We start from the raw sequence: 16,297 nt of genomic DNA on the forward strand, positions 1-16,297 counted from the left end.
GGGATCCAGCTCGGGGCCTCCCGAGTGCAGGGCAAGAGCTCTGCCGCTGAGCCCCTCCCTGCCTGCAGCACGGTTCATACAACACATTCAGTCAGGGGTGGCAGTTGGGCACGACCTGCGTCTCCCCGAAGGGTATACTCCTCCGTTGAGGACTTCCTTGCTGGGTGATTCTGTTTCTGGGTCACACTCAGGGCGCTCAGGGGTTCCTCCTGTCTCTGCACTCAGATCAGTCCTGGCAGAGCTGCAAGGACCCTCCTGGGGTGCCTGTACTGCCCCGGGGCCAGCCACCAGCTGCAGGGCAAACACCCTGCCTGCTGTGCTGTCACTCTGGCCCCATGGCAGGGAAATCTGGAACTTGCACATCTGTGGGATTTCATCCCGCGGTTGGTGACCATGGCGTGTCAGGGGGCATCACCTGAGGGCAGCCCATGTGCAGACCCCGCTGTGGCTTCCAGGTGTCCCAGGGCTTTGCTGGCTTGTCCTGCCACCGCTCCCCACCCTGGTCATTCATCTTTGTGTCCCAGAGCCTGACACACAGATGGTCCCTGTCCTCGGGAGGCTTCCAGCCCCGTGGGGCTGACAGATTGATGAAACCAGACGATAAACATGTCACCCTCCTCGGGGCTGGAAGGGAGGAGAAGGAAGTGCCGTGGGAGAAGCAGGCGGGGTTTCCCCAGGTCGGGGCCGATGGGGAGGCAGGGACTTGAGGAAATGCTGTCCTGCTGTGGCTGCATTTCGGGAGAGAGGCCAGGACATGAAGTCCCCGAGGCCAGGGCTCTGCAGGTCTCATGCCCTCTTTCCCCTGCAGATCCTTGAAGTTCCTGACGGGCACCGCGCCCCCGCACCCCCCCAGAGTGGCAGCTGTGACCAACCCCTGCTCCTGCGGGAGCCTGGCATCTTTGCCAGCTCTCCCTCCGTGCCCCTGGCATCTCCGCAGCCTTGTGGCCAGGCCAGCCAGGAGGAGTCCCGTGGGGCGGTCCTCCATGACAAAGGTAAGCATTGGAGGCCGGGGCAGCCCGGCCCACCTGGGGCCAGCTGAGCCTCGTCTGCCTCCAGTTCACTGCAGCACCAGCCTTTTCCCTTCAAGCCAGCCAGCGGGACCCGCCCCCCTCCTCCCTATCATCCTCGTTTCTGTGGTGACCAGGGCCACATGCTTGCACACTTGGTTGGACACCAGGATTCCAAATGGCAGAGCTGCTGGGATCACACATAGATGTGGGGGTGGCACTGGGGTGGCACTGGGGCATGAGCACGGCCTCTCCGCCTCCACACTGACCAGGGAGGTGCTCGCCTGCCCTGCTGCCCCCTGGCTCCCAGCTTTTTGGGAGTCATCTTCATTCTGCACACTAGACCAGTGATCTTCAGCCACCAGTCCACAGTGCGGGGCTGGTCCTCGGGTGTCAGAAGGCCAGAAACCCTGCTCTCTGGCACCCATAATAACGGTCCCTGGTGCTAACTCTGACTTAGAGTTTACTGAGTCTCTGTCGGCCCTCTGCCCTGGCTAGCCCTCACTGTAGTCCAAGAAGCAGGAAGTACCCACCCCAACACACACACACACACACACAGAGTTGGAGTCCAAGCTAAGCTAAGCTGAGACCTGCAGTACTCAGTGTGGGTGTCTGTCCAGGCCAGCTGTTGCATGCCCAGCTCCTGGGCAGAGGGGAGGGACAGTGGGTCCCCACACTGACCCGGATGGGAAGCTGAGCTTCCCTCCCTTCTCTGCGTGCACGGGCCATTCCTCCAAAGGGTAACGATCCTCCCATTTGCACAACAGCCCAGTAGGGTGGCCCGACCCAGGGCCCGCTCCCACAGTGCTCAGAGGTAAATAGAGGAAAAATGTGAGATAAATAGAGATAAAGTCAATATTATCCACGCAGGCCAAGGACATTCTCTGCATGGAGAGTGAGAGGAATTTTATCCCACAAGTGGGGTTGAGTAAAGATTGCTTCTCGGGGGTGGTGAGCGCTCTTCCTGGAAGAAGGGCTGGATTTCACGGCTGTGGGAAGGAAGAAGCTGTGGTATGTGGGCCGGCCGGGCGGTGCAGCCTGGGGAGGAGGCAGAGAGGCAGAAGATACGGTCCCTTTAAGCCTGGGGCTGAAGTTTCCAGCTTAGCCGACCTCCTGGGGCTAGAGAATGGTGCCCAGGACCCAGCTTTCCCAGCAGCTCAACTCTTAATTTTTGCAGCCTGTCTAAAAGGATACGGATTTTTTTTAGTTTTTGTAAGCTGCCTCATAAACCTTTTTTTTTGTGGTGGTGGTGATTTGGGCCTACACTGGGCAGTGCTCAGGGATCACTCCTGGCAGGGCTCAGGGGACCAAATGGGGTGCCGGGTCTGCTGCATGCAAGGCCAGATTTCTTTCTAAGGGCAACTGTAAACACACCACCTGGCTTAGCATAACTGCTGCTACCCGCCTCTCCGTATGGTGCCCCCTCGCACCCGGACCTTGGCCCTGGAGGGCGGGTCCTCCCCTTCCGCTCCCTAACCCGCCTTGCTCTGTTGGCAGCCTTCTCTCCAGGCCAGCCCGCCTTCCTGGAAGATGGCAGCCCGTCTCCAGTCCTTGCCTCCGCCGCCTCCCCCAGGCCCAACCATAGCTACGTCTTCAAACGGGAGCCGCCCGAAGGCTGCGAGAGAGTGCGCGTGTTTGAGGAGGCCACGTGAGTGCAGCCCAGGGATGGAGGAGGGAGGGCGGGAGCTCTGGGTCACCCCTGCACCCACCCCCACGGACCCTCCTCCGGCTCCAGACTCGCTCTGGTCCTTGAGGTGTTGTCAGCATTAGATTATTGGTATTAGAGTTTTTCCATGATCAAGCTTGTTGACATTACCTACTCTGAGCCCTTAAATCTTTGCTTATCATTATCTCCATAGAAACCTGCTCTCTGCCCACATGCCAGCCACAAGCGCAGCAGGAGCTGGAAAGGAACGAGATCTGAAACCTAAACCCTTTGTTTCTTCTGGGCTTTTTTTTTCCCCTCCCCGGGGAAAGGTGTGAGAATTTGCTAGACTATATTCAGAAAGAGAAAAGGCACATCCCAGTAGCTCTCTTCAGGCAGAGATTTAGAAGTGTCTCATCCCTCCTGGCGGGGTGGGGGGAGCTTCAAAGCCTTCCACTCGCTTCTGAGTCAGGCTTCACCCCTGTGTTTCCATGCCATGAAATCCCCAGTCAGACTTTTCCAGTCCTTGCATGCAATGAATATTCCCGAACTAGACCAGACAGTTCACAAGTCAGTCTCACATTGATCCGCTCCACTTCCCCACGTCCCCTCCCACAACCCCTGCTCATTGGCAGGGAGAATTCAGAGCTGGCCTGCCCCAGTGACCCCCTCAGCAGGCCCCGAGCTCTCCCTCCACTGCCCCTGTCGGTGAGTCATCAGCCAGTGGGGTCACACTGCAAGCCGTGGTCTCAGTGGCAGTCAGGAAGTTTAGTCCCAGAGTGTGCATGGAGATTCAGCTACAGAAAAGATGGGGGCTGGCACAGCTGCCTTTGCCTCTCAGATGGAGGAGAGCCTGGTAGTCACAGAGGGACAGGCAGAAGCCAGAGCGGGAGCAATGGAAAGCCCGTGTGCGGTTGCCTGGTAACTCTTCATGAACCCTGGTCTTAGGGCCTGGAGTGATAGAACAGCAGGTAGGGCACTTGCCTTGCTCATGGCCACCCGGGTTCAGTCCCTGGCACCCCATATTATCTCTTGAGCCTGCCAGGAGTAAGCCCTGAGCTCTCCGGTGTCTGCCTGTCGGAGACGCAGGGTTCCCTCTCTGGCCCATGCCTCATCCCTCCCTTTGGAAGGAGTAAGGGCACCTTATGTGCAAGGCCCGGCCCTCAGCCTTGCTCCTTTCATTTCTGCAAGGCTTTCAGAAATCACACTCTTGAGCTATGTTTACAAATTGGATTCTTGAGGTCACTTGATTTCAGTGGGGGGCAGTGTTGTCCCCAAGGGAACACAGCAGTGTCAGGAGACATGGTGGCAGCTTGAGGCAGGGCAGTGCCGCATGGGTCTTGCTAGTGGGCCAAGACCAGGGCTGATGCCAGGACAGCCGACTTAGCCAGAATGATCCCGACCCAGGTGCCAGTAGAGCAGAGGCCAAGATGTGCTGCTCTAACTATTATTTGTCCTTTTGGGGCCATACCTGGTGATGCTCCAGGGACCAGGTCATGCCAGGATTCAAACCCGGATATGTTAGTCTATAAAAAGTCTTAGAAAGTCACATAACCTGGATCTCTGCTTTTGGGGCCAGTGGTCTGCCTCGAAAACTCTGTGGCCAGAGAGATGGCTCGGCCAGTAGGGCACTTGCTTTGCGCATGGCCAATCTGGGTTTGATCCATGGCATTTCATATGGTCCCCTGACACCGGCCAGGAGTGACCTGTGAGCACAGAGCCAGGAGTAAGCCCTGAGCACCATCAGGTGTCACCCCAAGACAAAAAAATAGATTAAATAAAGTAAGACCTCTCAATTTAAAAGTTCCCTCTGCCTCATGTAGAGTCATATGACCAGGGAGTTCTCCGTCCTGTGTCCATGGCAGGCTCATGCTTCTCCAGCATGGGGAGTTCAGAGACCCTAAAGATGGTCGGACAGAGCCTGTTTGCGGGTCAAGTGGCCACACTCAGCACAGAGACCCACCTGCTCCCCTGCCCGGCCTGCGTGCCACTGCTCAGTGTCTCACGGGGATGTCCCCTCTCTCTCTCTGTGTACGTCTGTGTGTCCGGTGCGTCTCTCCGTCCTCCAGGTCCCCGGGACCCGACCTGGCCTTCCTTTCTTCTTGCCCCGACAAGAACAAAGTCCATTTCAACCCGACCGGTTCGGCCTTCTGCCCCGTCAGCTTGATGAAGCCCCTCTTCCCCAGCATGGGCTTCATCTTCCGCAACTGCCCCTCCAGCCCCGGGTCCCCAATGCCCCCTACCAGCCCCCGGCCCCCGCCTCGGAAGGATCCGGAGGCCTCCAAGGCCTCCCCCTCGCTGCCGTTTGAGCCATGGCAGCTCCCCCCACCGGCAGAAGAACCTGTGCTGTTCCAGAGCTCCTTGATGGTCTGAAGGCCCCCTCCCCCTCACGTTTCCATGGAGACCAGTGCCTTGGTGGCAGGCTCCTCCCTGTCCCCTGCGCTGGGGGATGAAGGAGCCCTTCCCTCTCGGCCTTCGAGCACTTTCATTTATTGTGTCAAAGCCCCGGGTCCTCATCCTGTTGGACACAGGCCCCTGGGAATGGAAGGGGTCCCCGCCTTCCCTGCTCACAGCTAGGCAGCTCACAAGTCCCACCTGTGTTCTCCACACCTTCCTCGCCTGGTGGAAAGTCCCCCAGAAGGGCCAGGGGAGTCCCAGGGGGGCCCATCTGGGAGTGCAGCCAGCTGCTGAGTGAAGGAGAGGGGGCGCCCTCCTCCAAGGCTGCAGTACCCCCCATCCCACCACCCCCTCACCTCATCCCTCCCTCTAACTGGAGGAGCTGACCAAAGTAGCCCTCAGGGGCCCCACAGTTGACCAATCCAGCTGCTGGCAGAGGGGGCAACTAAGCGCTTTCCCAAGTGGCATTTTCATCTCGCTTTCACCCTGACTAAGATTGTCTTAAGCAGCCGCCAGCCTGCCCAGCCCCAGGTGGGTAATGGGGGAGAGGGAGAGCTGGCATTGCTCGGGGTGGCCAGTGGTGACTGTCCACCCTCCACCTGCCCCAGGACTGGGTGGGATTAGAAAAAGGCCTATTTTTCTTGTATTGATGTAGAAACTCTATTTTCTCCCAAAGACACTATTTTTGCAGCTGTTTGAAGTTTGTATATTTTCCGTATTGCAGAGCTACCCGAAACTGAAGAAGAATGTTAATGTTCAAGTTTTCTTATCCTGTGTTTAGAGTTTTTTTTTTTTTTCAGATCTTGGTGTTAATAAACTAAATAAATAAGTATTCCCAGAAGCTTGAGAGTCTTCTGTTCACTGGTGGGGGGAGGGAGCGGACTGGAGGCTGAGAGCATGGTATGATCCCCTGATCCTGGTCAAGAGCACTTTGCCAGAGTTGTGAGGATATGGGTGTGAGAGGTGCACATGGACTCTGCCCTCAGGCTTGGGCTCCTGTAGACAGGCAACAGGCCGGGGTGGGTCCTGAAGATGGGGTGAAGGAAGGAGGCTGTGGGGAAGTGTCTTGTGTTCTTGAGTCAGGGGGGGCTGGGGGAGGGAAGCTGCCTGAGGAGTGGATTTCAGAGGGATTCACAGTTCCCCTCAGGAAACGGTGTAGTGTAGTGGCTGCTTCTTGTACCAGCAAGAGGAGCAGGTCTGGAGAGGAGCATTTATGTTGGATCACCTGTGGAGTTTTTTTTAAAAAATGATTTTTGGGGCTGGAGTGATAGCACAGTGTGTAGGGCGTTAGCCTTGCACGTACTCGACCCGGGTTCGAATCCCAGCATCCCATATGGTCCCCTGAGCACCGCCAGGAGTAACTCCTGAGTGCAAAGCCAGGAGTAACCCCTGTGCATAGCCAGGTGTGACCCAAAAAGCAAAAAAAAAAATGATTTTGGAGACCTAGTAAGCCTCTGGATTGCCTTTCCATCTCTGAGAACCCACGGCAGTTTTACAGTTCCTGCCCCTGTAAGAAGTTGTAGGCTTTGTGAGGGGAATGGAAACCACCACAGCAAAGCTCTGGGCTGCTCTGCAAGACACACCCGCTGCAGCTGTGGGGAAACTGACGAGCCCAGCAGCAGCCACAATGACACCTGGATGCTCCTCAACACTCCACATGAATCTCTTGGCCGGACAACCCCAACTACCCAGCACCAGATACCTTGGGCAGTGTCCTCAGGCAAACATCACTGAAGCATCACAGCACAGGGAGAGGAAATGTGGGGCCTCCTGCTCTCCTGATGGGGGAAGGACAGGAGAATTGATTACTTTTTCCCAAAAGCCACAACACACAGGACGATTGGCAAGATGGCTCAAGCTGCAGGAAAGGCATTCTAGGCTTTGCATGCTGAAGCCCCTGGTTCCATTCTGCCCACTGTCAAGTGTGGCCCCCAAAACAAGAGAGATGAACTGGGCTGGGAAGGGGGACTCCAACTATTTGGACCCAATCATTTGAATCTAGTGCCGATGCCTGGGCTTCGGATTTGATTCCTATTCTGTTCACATGAGGTCACACAGAATCTTGGAAGTCCCAGCTGGGCTTCCAGCTGGGTGTCTTCCTGGCCTGCCTGGTGCCAGGTGCCATGGGACCACAACTTCACTGATGTGCAGATGTGTGGGGATCCCTCCCAGTAACAAAAAGTGACAGGGCGTGTGTGTGTGTGTGTGTGTGTGTGTGTGTGTGTGTGTGTTCAGACCCTATTTTCTCTCTCTGTGCCCTCCCCCTGAAAGATGTTTGGCCTGTCCCCAAAGGCCCTAGTGAGTCAGGCCGGGAACGCTGGGTGTGGTGCTGCCCGAGTTTCCTTCCTTTGCCTAAGGCTGTGCCAAAGGAGCTGGAAGAGGAGATGAGCCTTGACCCAGAGTGGGGTGTGCCGGTTCTGGGGCTGTAGTGAGATTTGGGGTGACTCTTCCTTTCAGGAGGGGTGGAAAGAGTTGCAGGGCAGCGGAAGGGTTTGCTCTACGGGCCAACCCAACGGTAAGACCAAAACAAAGTTCACTTTGCTGAGCGTCCACTTCCACATCCAGGGCATGAGGAAATAAGATCAGAGCTGAGGAAGAGCGGGGCTAAGGAGCCCCTTCAACTTGCGCCGCAGCAGCGTTGCAGCTGATAAAACGCGCTCATAAACCTCAGCCCGCGGGCTCGGCAGCCAGCTGGAGGTGAAACGGTGGTTACCGTTAATTTTCTACGCCCATTGTACAGACTGGGCAAACGACCTGCTCGGATCTCGGGCGACAGGAGTAGGCGACTCTGCCTTCAAGTGAGCTGGAACAAGAGCCGCTACCATGTGGCCCTCGGAAGCTGGTTGACCTGCCCTAGGAGCGTGCCCTGGGTGACATGCCCATCACACACGCCCGTTCCCGGGCAGCTCTTCTGATCGAGGCGGCTCGAGTCGTTGACGCTAGGCGGCAGCTAGGGGGCGCTGAGGCCCCATTCCGATTTGGGCTTGGGGCTGGGTAGACAGCCTAGAGGGCTGGAGCGGGTGCCTGGCTGCTGCGAGAAGTCCGGGTTCGATCACCGGCACTCCCGAAGCGACACCTAGCACCAAGCTGGGAGTGGCCCCTGACTACCACCAGGTGTGTCCCCGAGATTAAAATTAAAATTTTTTAATTAAGTTTCCGACGTTAGGACCCAGCTGGAAACCTGACCGCCTACCGGGAAAGGTGATTTGATTCGCTCAGCCGGCCGCACCTCCTCCTGCACGCCCACAAGCCGGCCCTCGCCCACAACAGCCAATCGGGAACCTCCACATCCCTGAACGTCATCACGCCGCGCCAGCATGTCTCCTAGGCCATCCCGTCGGGAGCGGGGCTGTGGTTGCCCTGGGGATCGCCTGATCGGAAAATCTCGAGGGCCAGTCATCAACATCGGGGCATCCGGCTCTCGTGGCCACCAGGGAACAAAACCCAGCTTCTACGACTGGTCCTTTTCCTTGCCCGCGGTTCCTAGGTCCGGAGGCGTTTTCCCTCCCGGCGGCCCTGAGCTGGCAGTGATGTGTGAAGCCGCGGGGTCCTGCTGCGCGGCGGTCGCACGCAGCTCCTATGAGGCCCCTGTCGCCGGTCGGCGATGTCCGGCTGGAGCTGTCGCCGCCGCCGCCGCCGCCGCTGTCGGCTGTGAGCGGGTCTCCGGTCGCATCGTCCGGGCGTCTCATGGCCGCTAGCAACGCTCTGGTACCCGACAGGCTGCGCCTGCCGCTCTGCTTCTTCGGCGTCTTCGTCTGCTACTTCTACTATGGGATCCTGCAGGAAAAGATGTGAGCGGGGACCCCCCGCTCTTCCGTCCCCGCGTCTCAGCCGCAGACCTTGTCGGGGGTCTCCCGCCCGATTCGGTGGCCCCTGTTGCTCTTCCTGCATCCGGACCCCTCTGGGGGCGAGACCTGTTTTCCCTCAATTTCCCCAATGCGAAAGCTGTCCTCTGACGATTCCGCATCTTGATTCGGTTCGGTTTGGTGTGGCTTTCCCTGTTGACTGTCAGGACCTGGCTGACAGTCGTCATGAAAACAAGCTGCCGTTTTCATGATCAGTGCTGACTCCTCTTGGCGGCTCCTAGAGGCTTGCCGATAGCTGATGCCCCCTCCCCTCCCATGGCCGTTGCATCCGTCCCCCGAATCCCCCTTTTCTCCTACGGCTATTTATTTTGCCGGGGCTCGGGGAAATCAGCAGGCTAGGACGTCTAGTTTCTTGAACTAATGAAATCGGCCTCCTTTGTAAATAAGCCCAGTGATCCTTAGCCAAACTTTTCCGGCATCCTGAGAGCCAGAACAATTTCAAATTTTTCAGTGACTGAATATATTACGTGCCACTGAGGGAAAGTTACTAATTCTTCCCCCTCCCCTCTCCACCCCCCCCCTGCATTTTATTCATAGAACAAGAGGAAAATATGGAGAAGGAGCCAAGCAGGAGAAGTTCACTTTTGCCTTAACTTTGGTCTTCATCCAATGTGTGATCAATGCTGTGTTTGCCAAGATCTGTGAGTATTTAAACAGTAACAGGTTGTGCACCCCTATCTTAACTCTCCACACCTCCTCCCGAATTGGGTGTCTCTCATTTTCTTCTGGATGTTAGTTAGCAACAGGGCTAATTGGCTCTTGAACTGAATGTGCCCCCGCCCCACACCCTATACGCATTAGGCTTGGGTGGGATTGGGTGTTGAACTCGTCAAGAGAGTTCCCAGCCTGAGAGGACAGAACAAGCTTGTGCCTCTGGTCCTATTTCACAGGCAGCTTCCTCTGTTTTGACTTTGACTTTGCTCAGTGCTCCATCCTGGGTTTACCAGGTTTCACCAAGTTCTTTCCACTCACCCCCTTTTTCTTTTCCCCACCCTTCCACCAGTGATCCAGTTGTTTGACACTGCCAGGGTGGATCGCACTCGGAGCTGGCTCTATGCTGCCTGTTCTGTCTCCTATCTGGGTGCCATGGTCTCCAGCAACTCAGCACTACAGTTTGTCAACTACCCAACTCAGGTGACACCTCGGGACAGGAGGAGGGGGGTGGCCGCAGGGCCTGTGACGGAGGAGGAGAGTGTGTGAGAGAGATTCCAAGTGCGAGGAGCCAGCGATCCGAGGGTTCGGGTGAGGGTTTTGCCGCGGCTGTCTCACTTGGTCCTCTCATTATAGCACCTTGCCTGGCACATTGCAGGTGCTAGAATTACTTGCTGAATTTCATTTCAGGTCCTTGGTAAATCCTGCAAGCCAATCCCAGGTAAGCAGTGGGAGAGGGCTGCATCGTCCTTCCCCAGTGTGTGGCAGGCTCTCTCCTCTGCTGCAGCAGCGCACTGGCCTCCGTGTCGGTCTCTTTCTCCCCCTGAGCCCTTCCTGCGGCCGTGGATGGGGAGCGTCTGGCGCCGCGACTGCGAGCGGGCTGGAGCCCATCGGGCCTGCTTCATCTGCTCAGTCACGCTGCTCCCCAGTGTTTCTGTATTTTCAGAAGATCCTCCAAATCCCTTTCTTTTCTTTACTTTGGGTTATTTTCATGTGTGTTTTCATTTGTTTGTTGGGGGTGCCAGGGACGGAACCGAGGGCCACAGGCATGTGAAGCATGCTCACCCTGGCCCCTAAGCCCATCCTTGGTCATCTTTGTTCCCTAACGATCTTACTCTTTCCCTTCCCTTCGTCCCCACTCTCGCCCTGTTCCTTCCTTGACCTTTCACCTTTGCTCCCTCCCTCTCCTGGCCTGGTACTCTTTGTCCACGTTCATTGCTCAATCACCTTTATCTAGGTGCTAGTCTCACACCCTCTTTCAGACATGTTTTTCTTCTGTGAGCCCTTTCTTGGTTCCCCCGAGGAGAGTTGGGGCTCACTGGTACCACTGGCGGCCTGAGGTTTCCCCCTGTTCCCCTGCAGTCATGCTCCTTGGAGTGACCCTCTTGAAGAAGAAGTACCCAATGGCCAAGTACATGTGTGTGTTGCTCATTGTGGCTGGAGTGGCTCTTTTCATGTACAAACCCAAGAAAGTAGCTGGGATGGAGGAACATGCCATCGGCTATGGAGAACTGCTCCTGGTATGTGAGCTTGGTGCAGTGCTTTTCCAGAACCTTCTCTAGGGCACTTCCCCACCGACACTGGCAGGGCCAGCTTTATATCTGGGAAGTTGGGATGCTCCTTGTCCCCATTTTTGTTTTTTTTTTGTCTCTTACTCTGTGGCCCAGGACTCTGCAAAGGCCATGGTGGAAATTTGTAGCTGCAGCTTAGCTGTCCTCTGGTGAAGGGCTGCCTCTAGGTCTGGGTCTAAAAGCTGGGAAGGGACCCCCTGAGCCCTAAGAGTAATGAGGGCAGGAGCAGTCTGGCTTTCCCAGAAGCCTGAAGCTAGAGGGAGCACTTGAGCTGGCATAGCTGCCTCTTACTGGGGATGGATGAGGCACAGTGACTCTCGTAGACTCTGACCTTTCTAACAGTGACCTCATCTGTTAGATAGTATTTTCACTTGGCAGATAAAGAGACTGAGTCCAGGATGCTCACTTCCTTAGCCAGGTGATCAGCCTGACCGTGAAGTGGCAGAATTCATAGCTGACTTTGCCCGGGTCCAGCCAGGCAGTGTGACCAGAGTCCAGTCTGGGCGCTCCATGCTGGGAGGCTCATGTGTTGGGACTAAATTGCTTCCCTAGAAGGTTCTTTCATGTTTTAGTCGGGGGTGGAAGCCAGTGTGCCAGGAATTGAACCCAGGTCATCTCTCTCGAGTCATATCTCTAACCCCATGTGTCTTCAGTGTGGGACTCCATGGCTCTCCAGAACCTGTTCTGAATGCCTGTCCCTGGGCGTGGTGACTTTGTATTGGAAGGACAGGCTTCCCGAGGAGGTAGTGGTGTGGGGGGGTGAGCTAGCAAAACACAACCTTTGGTTCCAAGTAGTGTCTAAAGGCAGAGGAGACTCAGAAAGACAAGGAGCTCCCAAGTCTTGGACTGGGGAGGCGCCCTGTCGCCTTCCCACTGTAGGTTCCCTTTTGTTCCCAGCTTCTCTCTCTGACTCTGGATGGACTGACAGGCGTTTCCCAGGACCACATGCGGGCGCATTACCAAACTGGTTCCAACCACATGATGCTGAACATCAACCTTTGGTCGACGTTGCTGCTAGGAGCTGGTAAGAAGCAATTCTGCTTCCTTTTTTTTTTTTTTTTCTTTTTGGGTCACACCTGGCACTGCACAGGGGTTACTCCTGGCTCATGCACTCAGGAATCACTTCTGGCAGTGCTCAGGGGATCATATGGGATGCTGGGAATCGAACCCGGGTCGGCCACGTTACAAGGCAAAAGCCCTACCTGCTGTGCTATTGCTCCAGCCCGCAATTCTGCTTTCTTTCCATGAGGACACATTTCTCCCCAGAAGACACATAGCCCCCATTCACTTCTTCTCTGGCTCAGATGCCGGCTGCGAATTTGACCCAAGCTACGGGTGCTCAGGGGTTGCCCGTGGCTCGGTGCACATCAGACCAAATTGTGCCAGGGATAGTGTGCGTGCAGAGCATGCATACAGCCTGTTGAGCTCTTCCTGGCCAAGACTGCTGTGTGGCCAGACTCCCTGGGGCTCACCTTGCTACTCAGCAGTGGCCGGTTGGAAGGGGCATTGGGTGGGGAATTGCAGGAGGACACACAGTCCTAGAACCCAGAGCTGTGTGGGGTCTTGCCCTCTTAGGGCGATTCAACATTGGTAGGTGGCAAGAGTGACTTCATTCACGGAAAGTCACTGGAACCGTCCGTGGATCTGGGTTCGTACATATTCTCTGTGCAGCACAGTGGAACTAATAGAGGAGACTGAGAGAGCTGCAGGCCACGGGGCTAACTTGACTTGGGGGATAGGGTTCGTGTCCCCACACCTCTCAGGCCTCAGCTGTCAATCACTTTGGCAGAAGCAACTCATTCACTTTCAGGTCTTTCTTGGAAAAGTCTTCAGTTAGTTTCCCTGATCTAGAGAAGAGAGAAGAATACTTGATGGAATCAAAGAACTGCTCTCCTTCCCCTCACACATGCCATGGAGACTCTCCATCCCCGCTGCAGTCCATAGAGTTCTTCATCTCTTCCATAGACTATAGAGACTCCATCCCCCAACACTCCATAGAGGTTCTCTGTCCCCATCATAGTTCATAGAGGTTCTCTCTCACCACAGGCTATACAAACTCTCCATCCCCGCACAGTCCATATTGGTTCTCCATCTCCACCAAAGGCCATACAGACCCTCCATCCCCCCTACAGTCCATAGAAGTTCTCCATCTCTATAGAGATTCTCCATCTCTACCATAGACCATAGAGACTCTCCATCCCCTCTAGTCCGTAGGGGTTTTCTCCATTACCACAGAACGTAGAGGTTCTCCATTGCCCCAGCACCACAATAGAGACTCTCCATCCCCCCACCAGACTAAAGAGACTCTTCACCCCCTCCACACACAGAGACCATAGAGTCTCTCTATCCCCCCACAAACCATAGAGACTATCTCCCCAGGTCTTAGAGACTCTCGCCTCCCTCACAAACCATAGACTCTCTATCCCCTGACCATAAAGATCCTCCATTCCCCACAGACCATAGATGCTCTCCCTCAAGACCACAGAGACTCCAGTCTCCCAGAACATAGAGGCTTTTCAGTCCCCCTCCCCTTACTGCCTCCTATGTGCAACCCTTGTGCACGGACCCATAGGATACCCCATTAGGGGCCAGAGCAATAACACAGCGGGTAGGGCGTTTGCCTTGCACGCGGCCGACCCGGGTTCGATCCCCGGCATCCCATATGGTCCCCCAAGCACCGCCAGGAGTAGTTCCTGAGTGCAAAGCCAGGAGTAGTTCCTGAGTGCAAAGCCAGGAGTAACCCCTGAGTATCGCTGGGTGTGACCCAAAAAGCAAAAAAAAAAGGATACCCCATTAATCTTTGGCCATTTCTTCCTAGGAATCCTCTTCACTGGGGAGTTCTGGGAGTTCTTGAGCTTCGCCGAAAGGTACCCTTCCATCATCTACAACATCCTGCTCTTTGGCCTGACCAGCGCCCTGGGACAGGTGAGCCCCTCAAGAAGGGATGGCTCGTCCCTAGGAGAGACAGGGTAACTGTGAGGAGGGGGGTGGCCAGCTCCACCCCCATCATCCTGCTACAGACCTCAGGCCTAGGGCAGGTCTCGGGCCTTCACTGACTCCTTCTTTCTGTCTCTAGAGTTTCATCTTCATGACAGTTGTGTATTTCGGCCCCCTGACCTGCTCCATCATCACCACCACACGGAAGTTCTTCACCATTCTGGCCTCTGTGATCCTCTTTGCCAACCCCATCAGCTCCATGCAGTGGGTGGGCACCGTGCTTGTGTTCCTGGGTGAGTACCCCAACCCCAGCGCCCCTGGGACAGTGACAGGGGGACTGACAGAATTGGGTTTTTTTGCTTTTTGGCTCACACCTGGTGATGCACAGGAATTACTCCTGGCTCTGCACTCAGGAATTACTCCTGACGGTGCTCAGGGCATCATATGGGATGCTGGGAATCGAACCCAGGTCGGCCACGTGCAAGGGAAACACCCTCCCCACTGGAGTATTATCACTCCAGCCCGACAGTGACAGATATTACTAGCTATGTTCCCCCTGAAAACTGACTTGTGTGTTTATGAGATTTGCCGGTTATCTTGGAGAGAAGAAAGTTTATGAAAGAAGGGGATCTTGCCTTCTCTTTGAGTATTTGTGCCTGCGATTTTTCTCAGCATCTGGGCTCCCCTCAGACTTGGGCTGGCAGGGTCAAGAGAACACCCTACAAGTTTGACCCCTGCGTTTATTTCAAGCTTGATGTGTTTTTATATTCATGCATATATGGGAGTACTCTTATTTATTTTATTTTTTTTTCTCTTATTTATTTTAGTAGAGGCACCGTGAATTGCTAAGTTACTCATGACTGAGTTTCAGACATACAGTGTTCTAACACCAGTGTCCTCAGTTTCCCTCCCACCCTTCACCCACCCTGTATGGCTGGTATTTTGTTATGTTTGTAGGCACTGTTGTTTACAGTACTGTTACTGATATGGTGTCATACATATCACTTTACTACCTTCCAGCACTGTATGGGAGTATCTCGTGTGTGTGTGTGTGTGTGTGTGTGTGTGTGTGTGTAGTGTCGTACATATTACTTTACCACCTTCCAGCACTGTATGGAAGTATCTCATGTGTGGGTGTTGGGTGTGTGTACGGTGTCATGCATATCACTTTACCTCCTTCAGCACTGTATACTGTATGGGAGTATCTCGTGTGTGTGTGTGTGTATGTGTGTGTGTGTGTGTGTGTGTGTGTGTGTGTGTATACACAGTGTCATGCATATCACTTTACCACCTTCCAGCACTGTATGGAAGTATCTTGTGTGTGTGTGTGTGTGTGTGTGTGTGTGTATAGTGTAATACATATTACTTTACCACCTTCCAGCACTGTATGGAAGTATCTCGTGTGGGTGTGGGTGTGGGTGTGTTTACGGTGTCATGCATATCACCTTACCACCTTCCAGCACTGTATACTATTATACTATATGGGAGTATCTCGTGTGTGTGTGTGTGTGTGTGTACCAGTGTCTCAGAGATTATATTTAATTTCATTTTTTCATTTTTACCCCATCCTGTAGTCAGGGAGGTCTGTAAAACCAATGTTTGAAGATTCATTTTAGCGACAGCTTGTCTCAAGAATCCTGACTGACCTCCCTCTACCCTGGGGGCTTTGCTAGATTCCATTCCGTCCACCAGGAAAGCTCAGCCCATTTCTCCCTTTCTGTAGGTCTCGGTCTTGATGCCAAGTTTGGGAAAGGATCCAAGAAGACATCCCACTAGGAAGAGCCTGAGACTACCTCCACTCCAAGGATATTTAAGTTATTATCTTGAACAGTTACATCTCTGGGGGGAAATGGACACACTTGGAATAATGGACTGGGTTCCACTCTTTTTCTTTTTTCTTTCTTTTTTTTTTAAGGGAAGCACGATTACATATTCTAAAACAACAACAGAAAACAAGATACTTGGATTTTAACAAGCCAGAGTTGGCGGTTTTTGTTCTAGATGACCCCAGAACACATCCTAGAGTAGAGAACGAGGAGGCCACACCGGTGCACTCTGGTCCCTCGCAGGGGGACTTGGCCTGGTGAGCAGCTAAATTGCAAGAGCCCCTGGTGCGTCGGGACTGTCAGACCGGAGAGCTGCACGTGTGCCCGCTGTTCGCACTGAGGGTCGGAACATGCCAGGGCAGGCTGGCTGTTGAGGCCAGAGAGGGTTACAGCTGCT

General features: G+C 54.7%; 2 protein-coding genes across 3 annotated transcripts in view; both read left to right on the forward strand.

Moving 5' to 3' along the window:
* FAM117A (family with sequence similarity 117 member A) overlaps positions 1 to 5,890 on the forward strand; it is a 44,648-nt gene extending 38,758 nt beyond the window's left edge. For both annotated transcript variants that reach the window (XM_004608681.2, XM_055132611.1), the window contains 3 exons: positions 809 to 992; positions 2,505 to 2,655; positions 4,722 to 5,890. In XM_004608681.2, coding sequence (XP_004608738.1) covers positions 809 to 992; positions 2,505 to 2,655; positions 4,722 to 5,025 — 639 coding nt within the window. In that variant the 3' untranslated portion in view covers positions 5,026 to 5,890. The remainder of the gene's footprint in view (positions 1 to 808; positions 993 to 2,504; positions 2,656 to 4,721) is intronic.
* A 2,706-nt stretch (positions 5,891 to 8,596) lies between these two features.
* On the forward strand, positions 8,597 to 16,053 carry SLC35B1 (solute carrier family 35 member B1). The gene is made up of 9 exons (XM_004608682.2): positions 8,597 to 8,840; positions 9,453 to 9,556; positions 9,919 to 10,049; positions 10,257 to 10,287; positions 10,929 to 11,086; positions 12,035 to 12,161; positions 13,956 to 14,062; positions 14,214 to 14,367; positions 15,798 to 16,053. The coding sequence occupies exons 1-9, from the start codon at positions 8,629 to 8,631 to the stop codon at positions 15,848 to 15,850; spliced, it is 1,077 nt and encodes a 358-aa protein (XP_004608739.1). The 5' UTR covers positions 8,597 to 8,628; the 3' UTR covers positions 15,851 to 16,053.
* Positions 16,054 to 16,297: the final 244 nt, after the last annotated feature.

This window comes from Sorex araneus, chromosome 3 (genome assembly GCF_027595985.1).
Source record: "Sorex araneus isolate mSorAra2 chromosome 3, mSorAra2.pri, whole genome shotgun sequence".
NCBI classification, from domain to species: Eukaryota; Metazoa; Chordata; class Mammalia; order Eulipotyphla; family Soricidae; genus Sorex; species Sorex araneus.

Excerpts from the sequence above, each read along its gene's own strand:
- SLC35B1 (XM_004608682.2), top strand. The coding sequence starts at position 8,629 with ATGAGGCCCCTGTCGCCGGTCGGCGATGTCCGGCTGGAGCTGTCGCCG. Across the intron at positions 10,288-10,928 it reads ATCCTGCAAGCCAATCCCAG|TCATGCTCCTTGGAGTGACC; the intron begins GTAAGCAGTGGG and ends GTTCCCCTGCAG. Across the intron at positions 12,162-13,955 it reads GACGTTGCTGCTAGGAGCTG|GAATCCTCTTCACTGGGGAG; the intron begins GTAAGAAGCAAT and ends ATTTCTTCCTAG.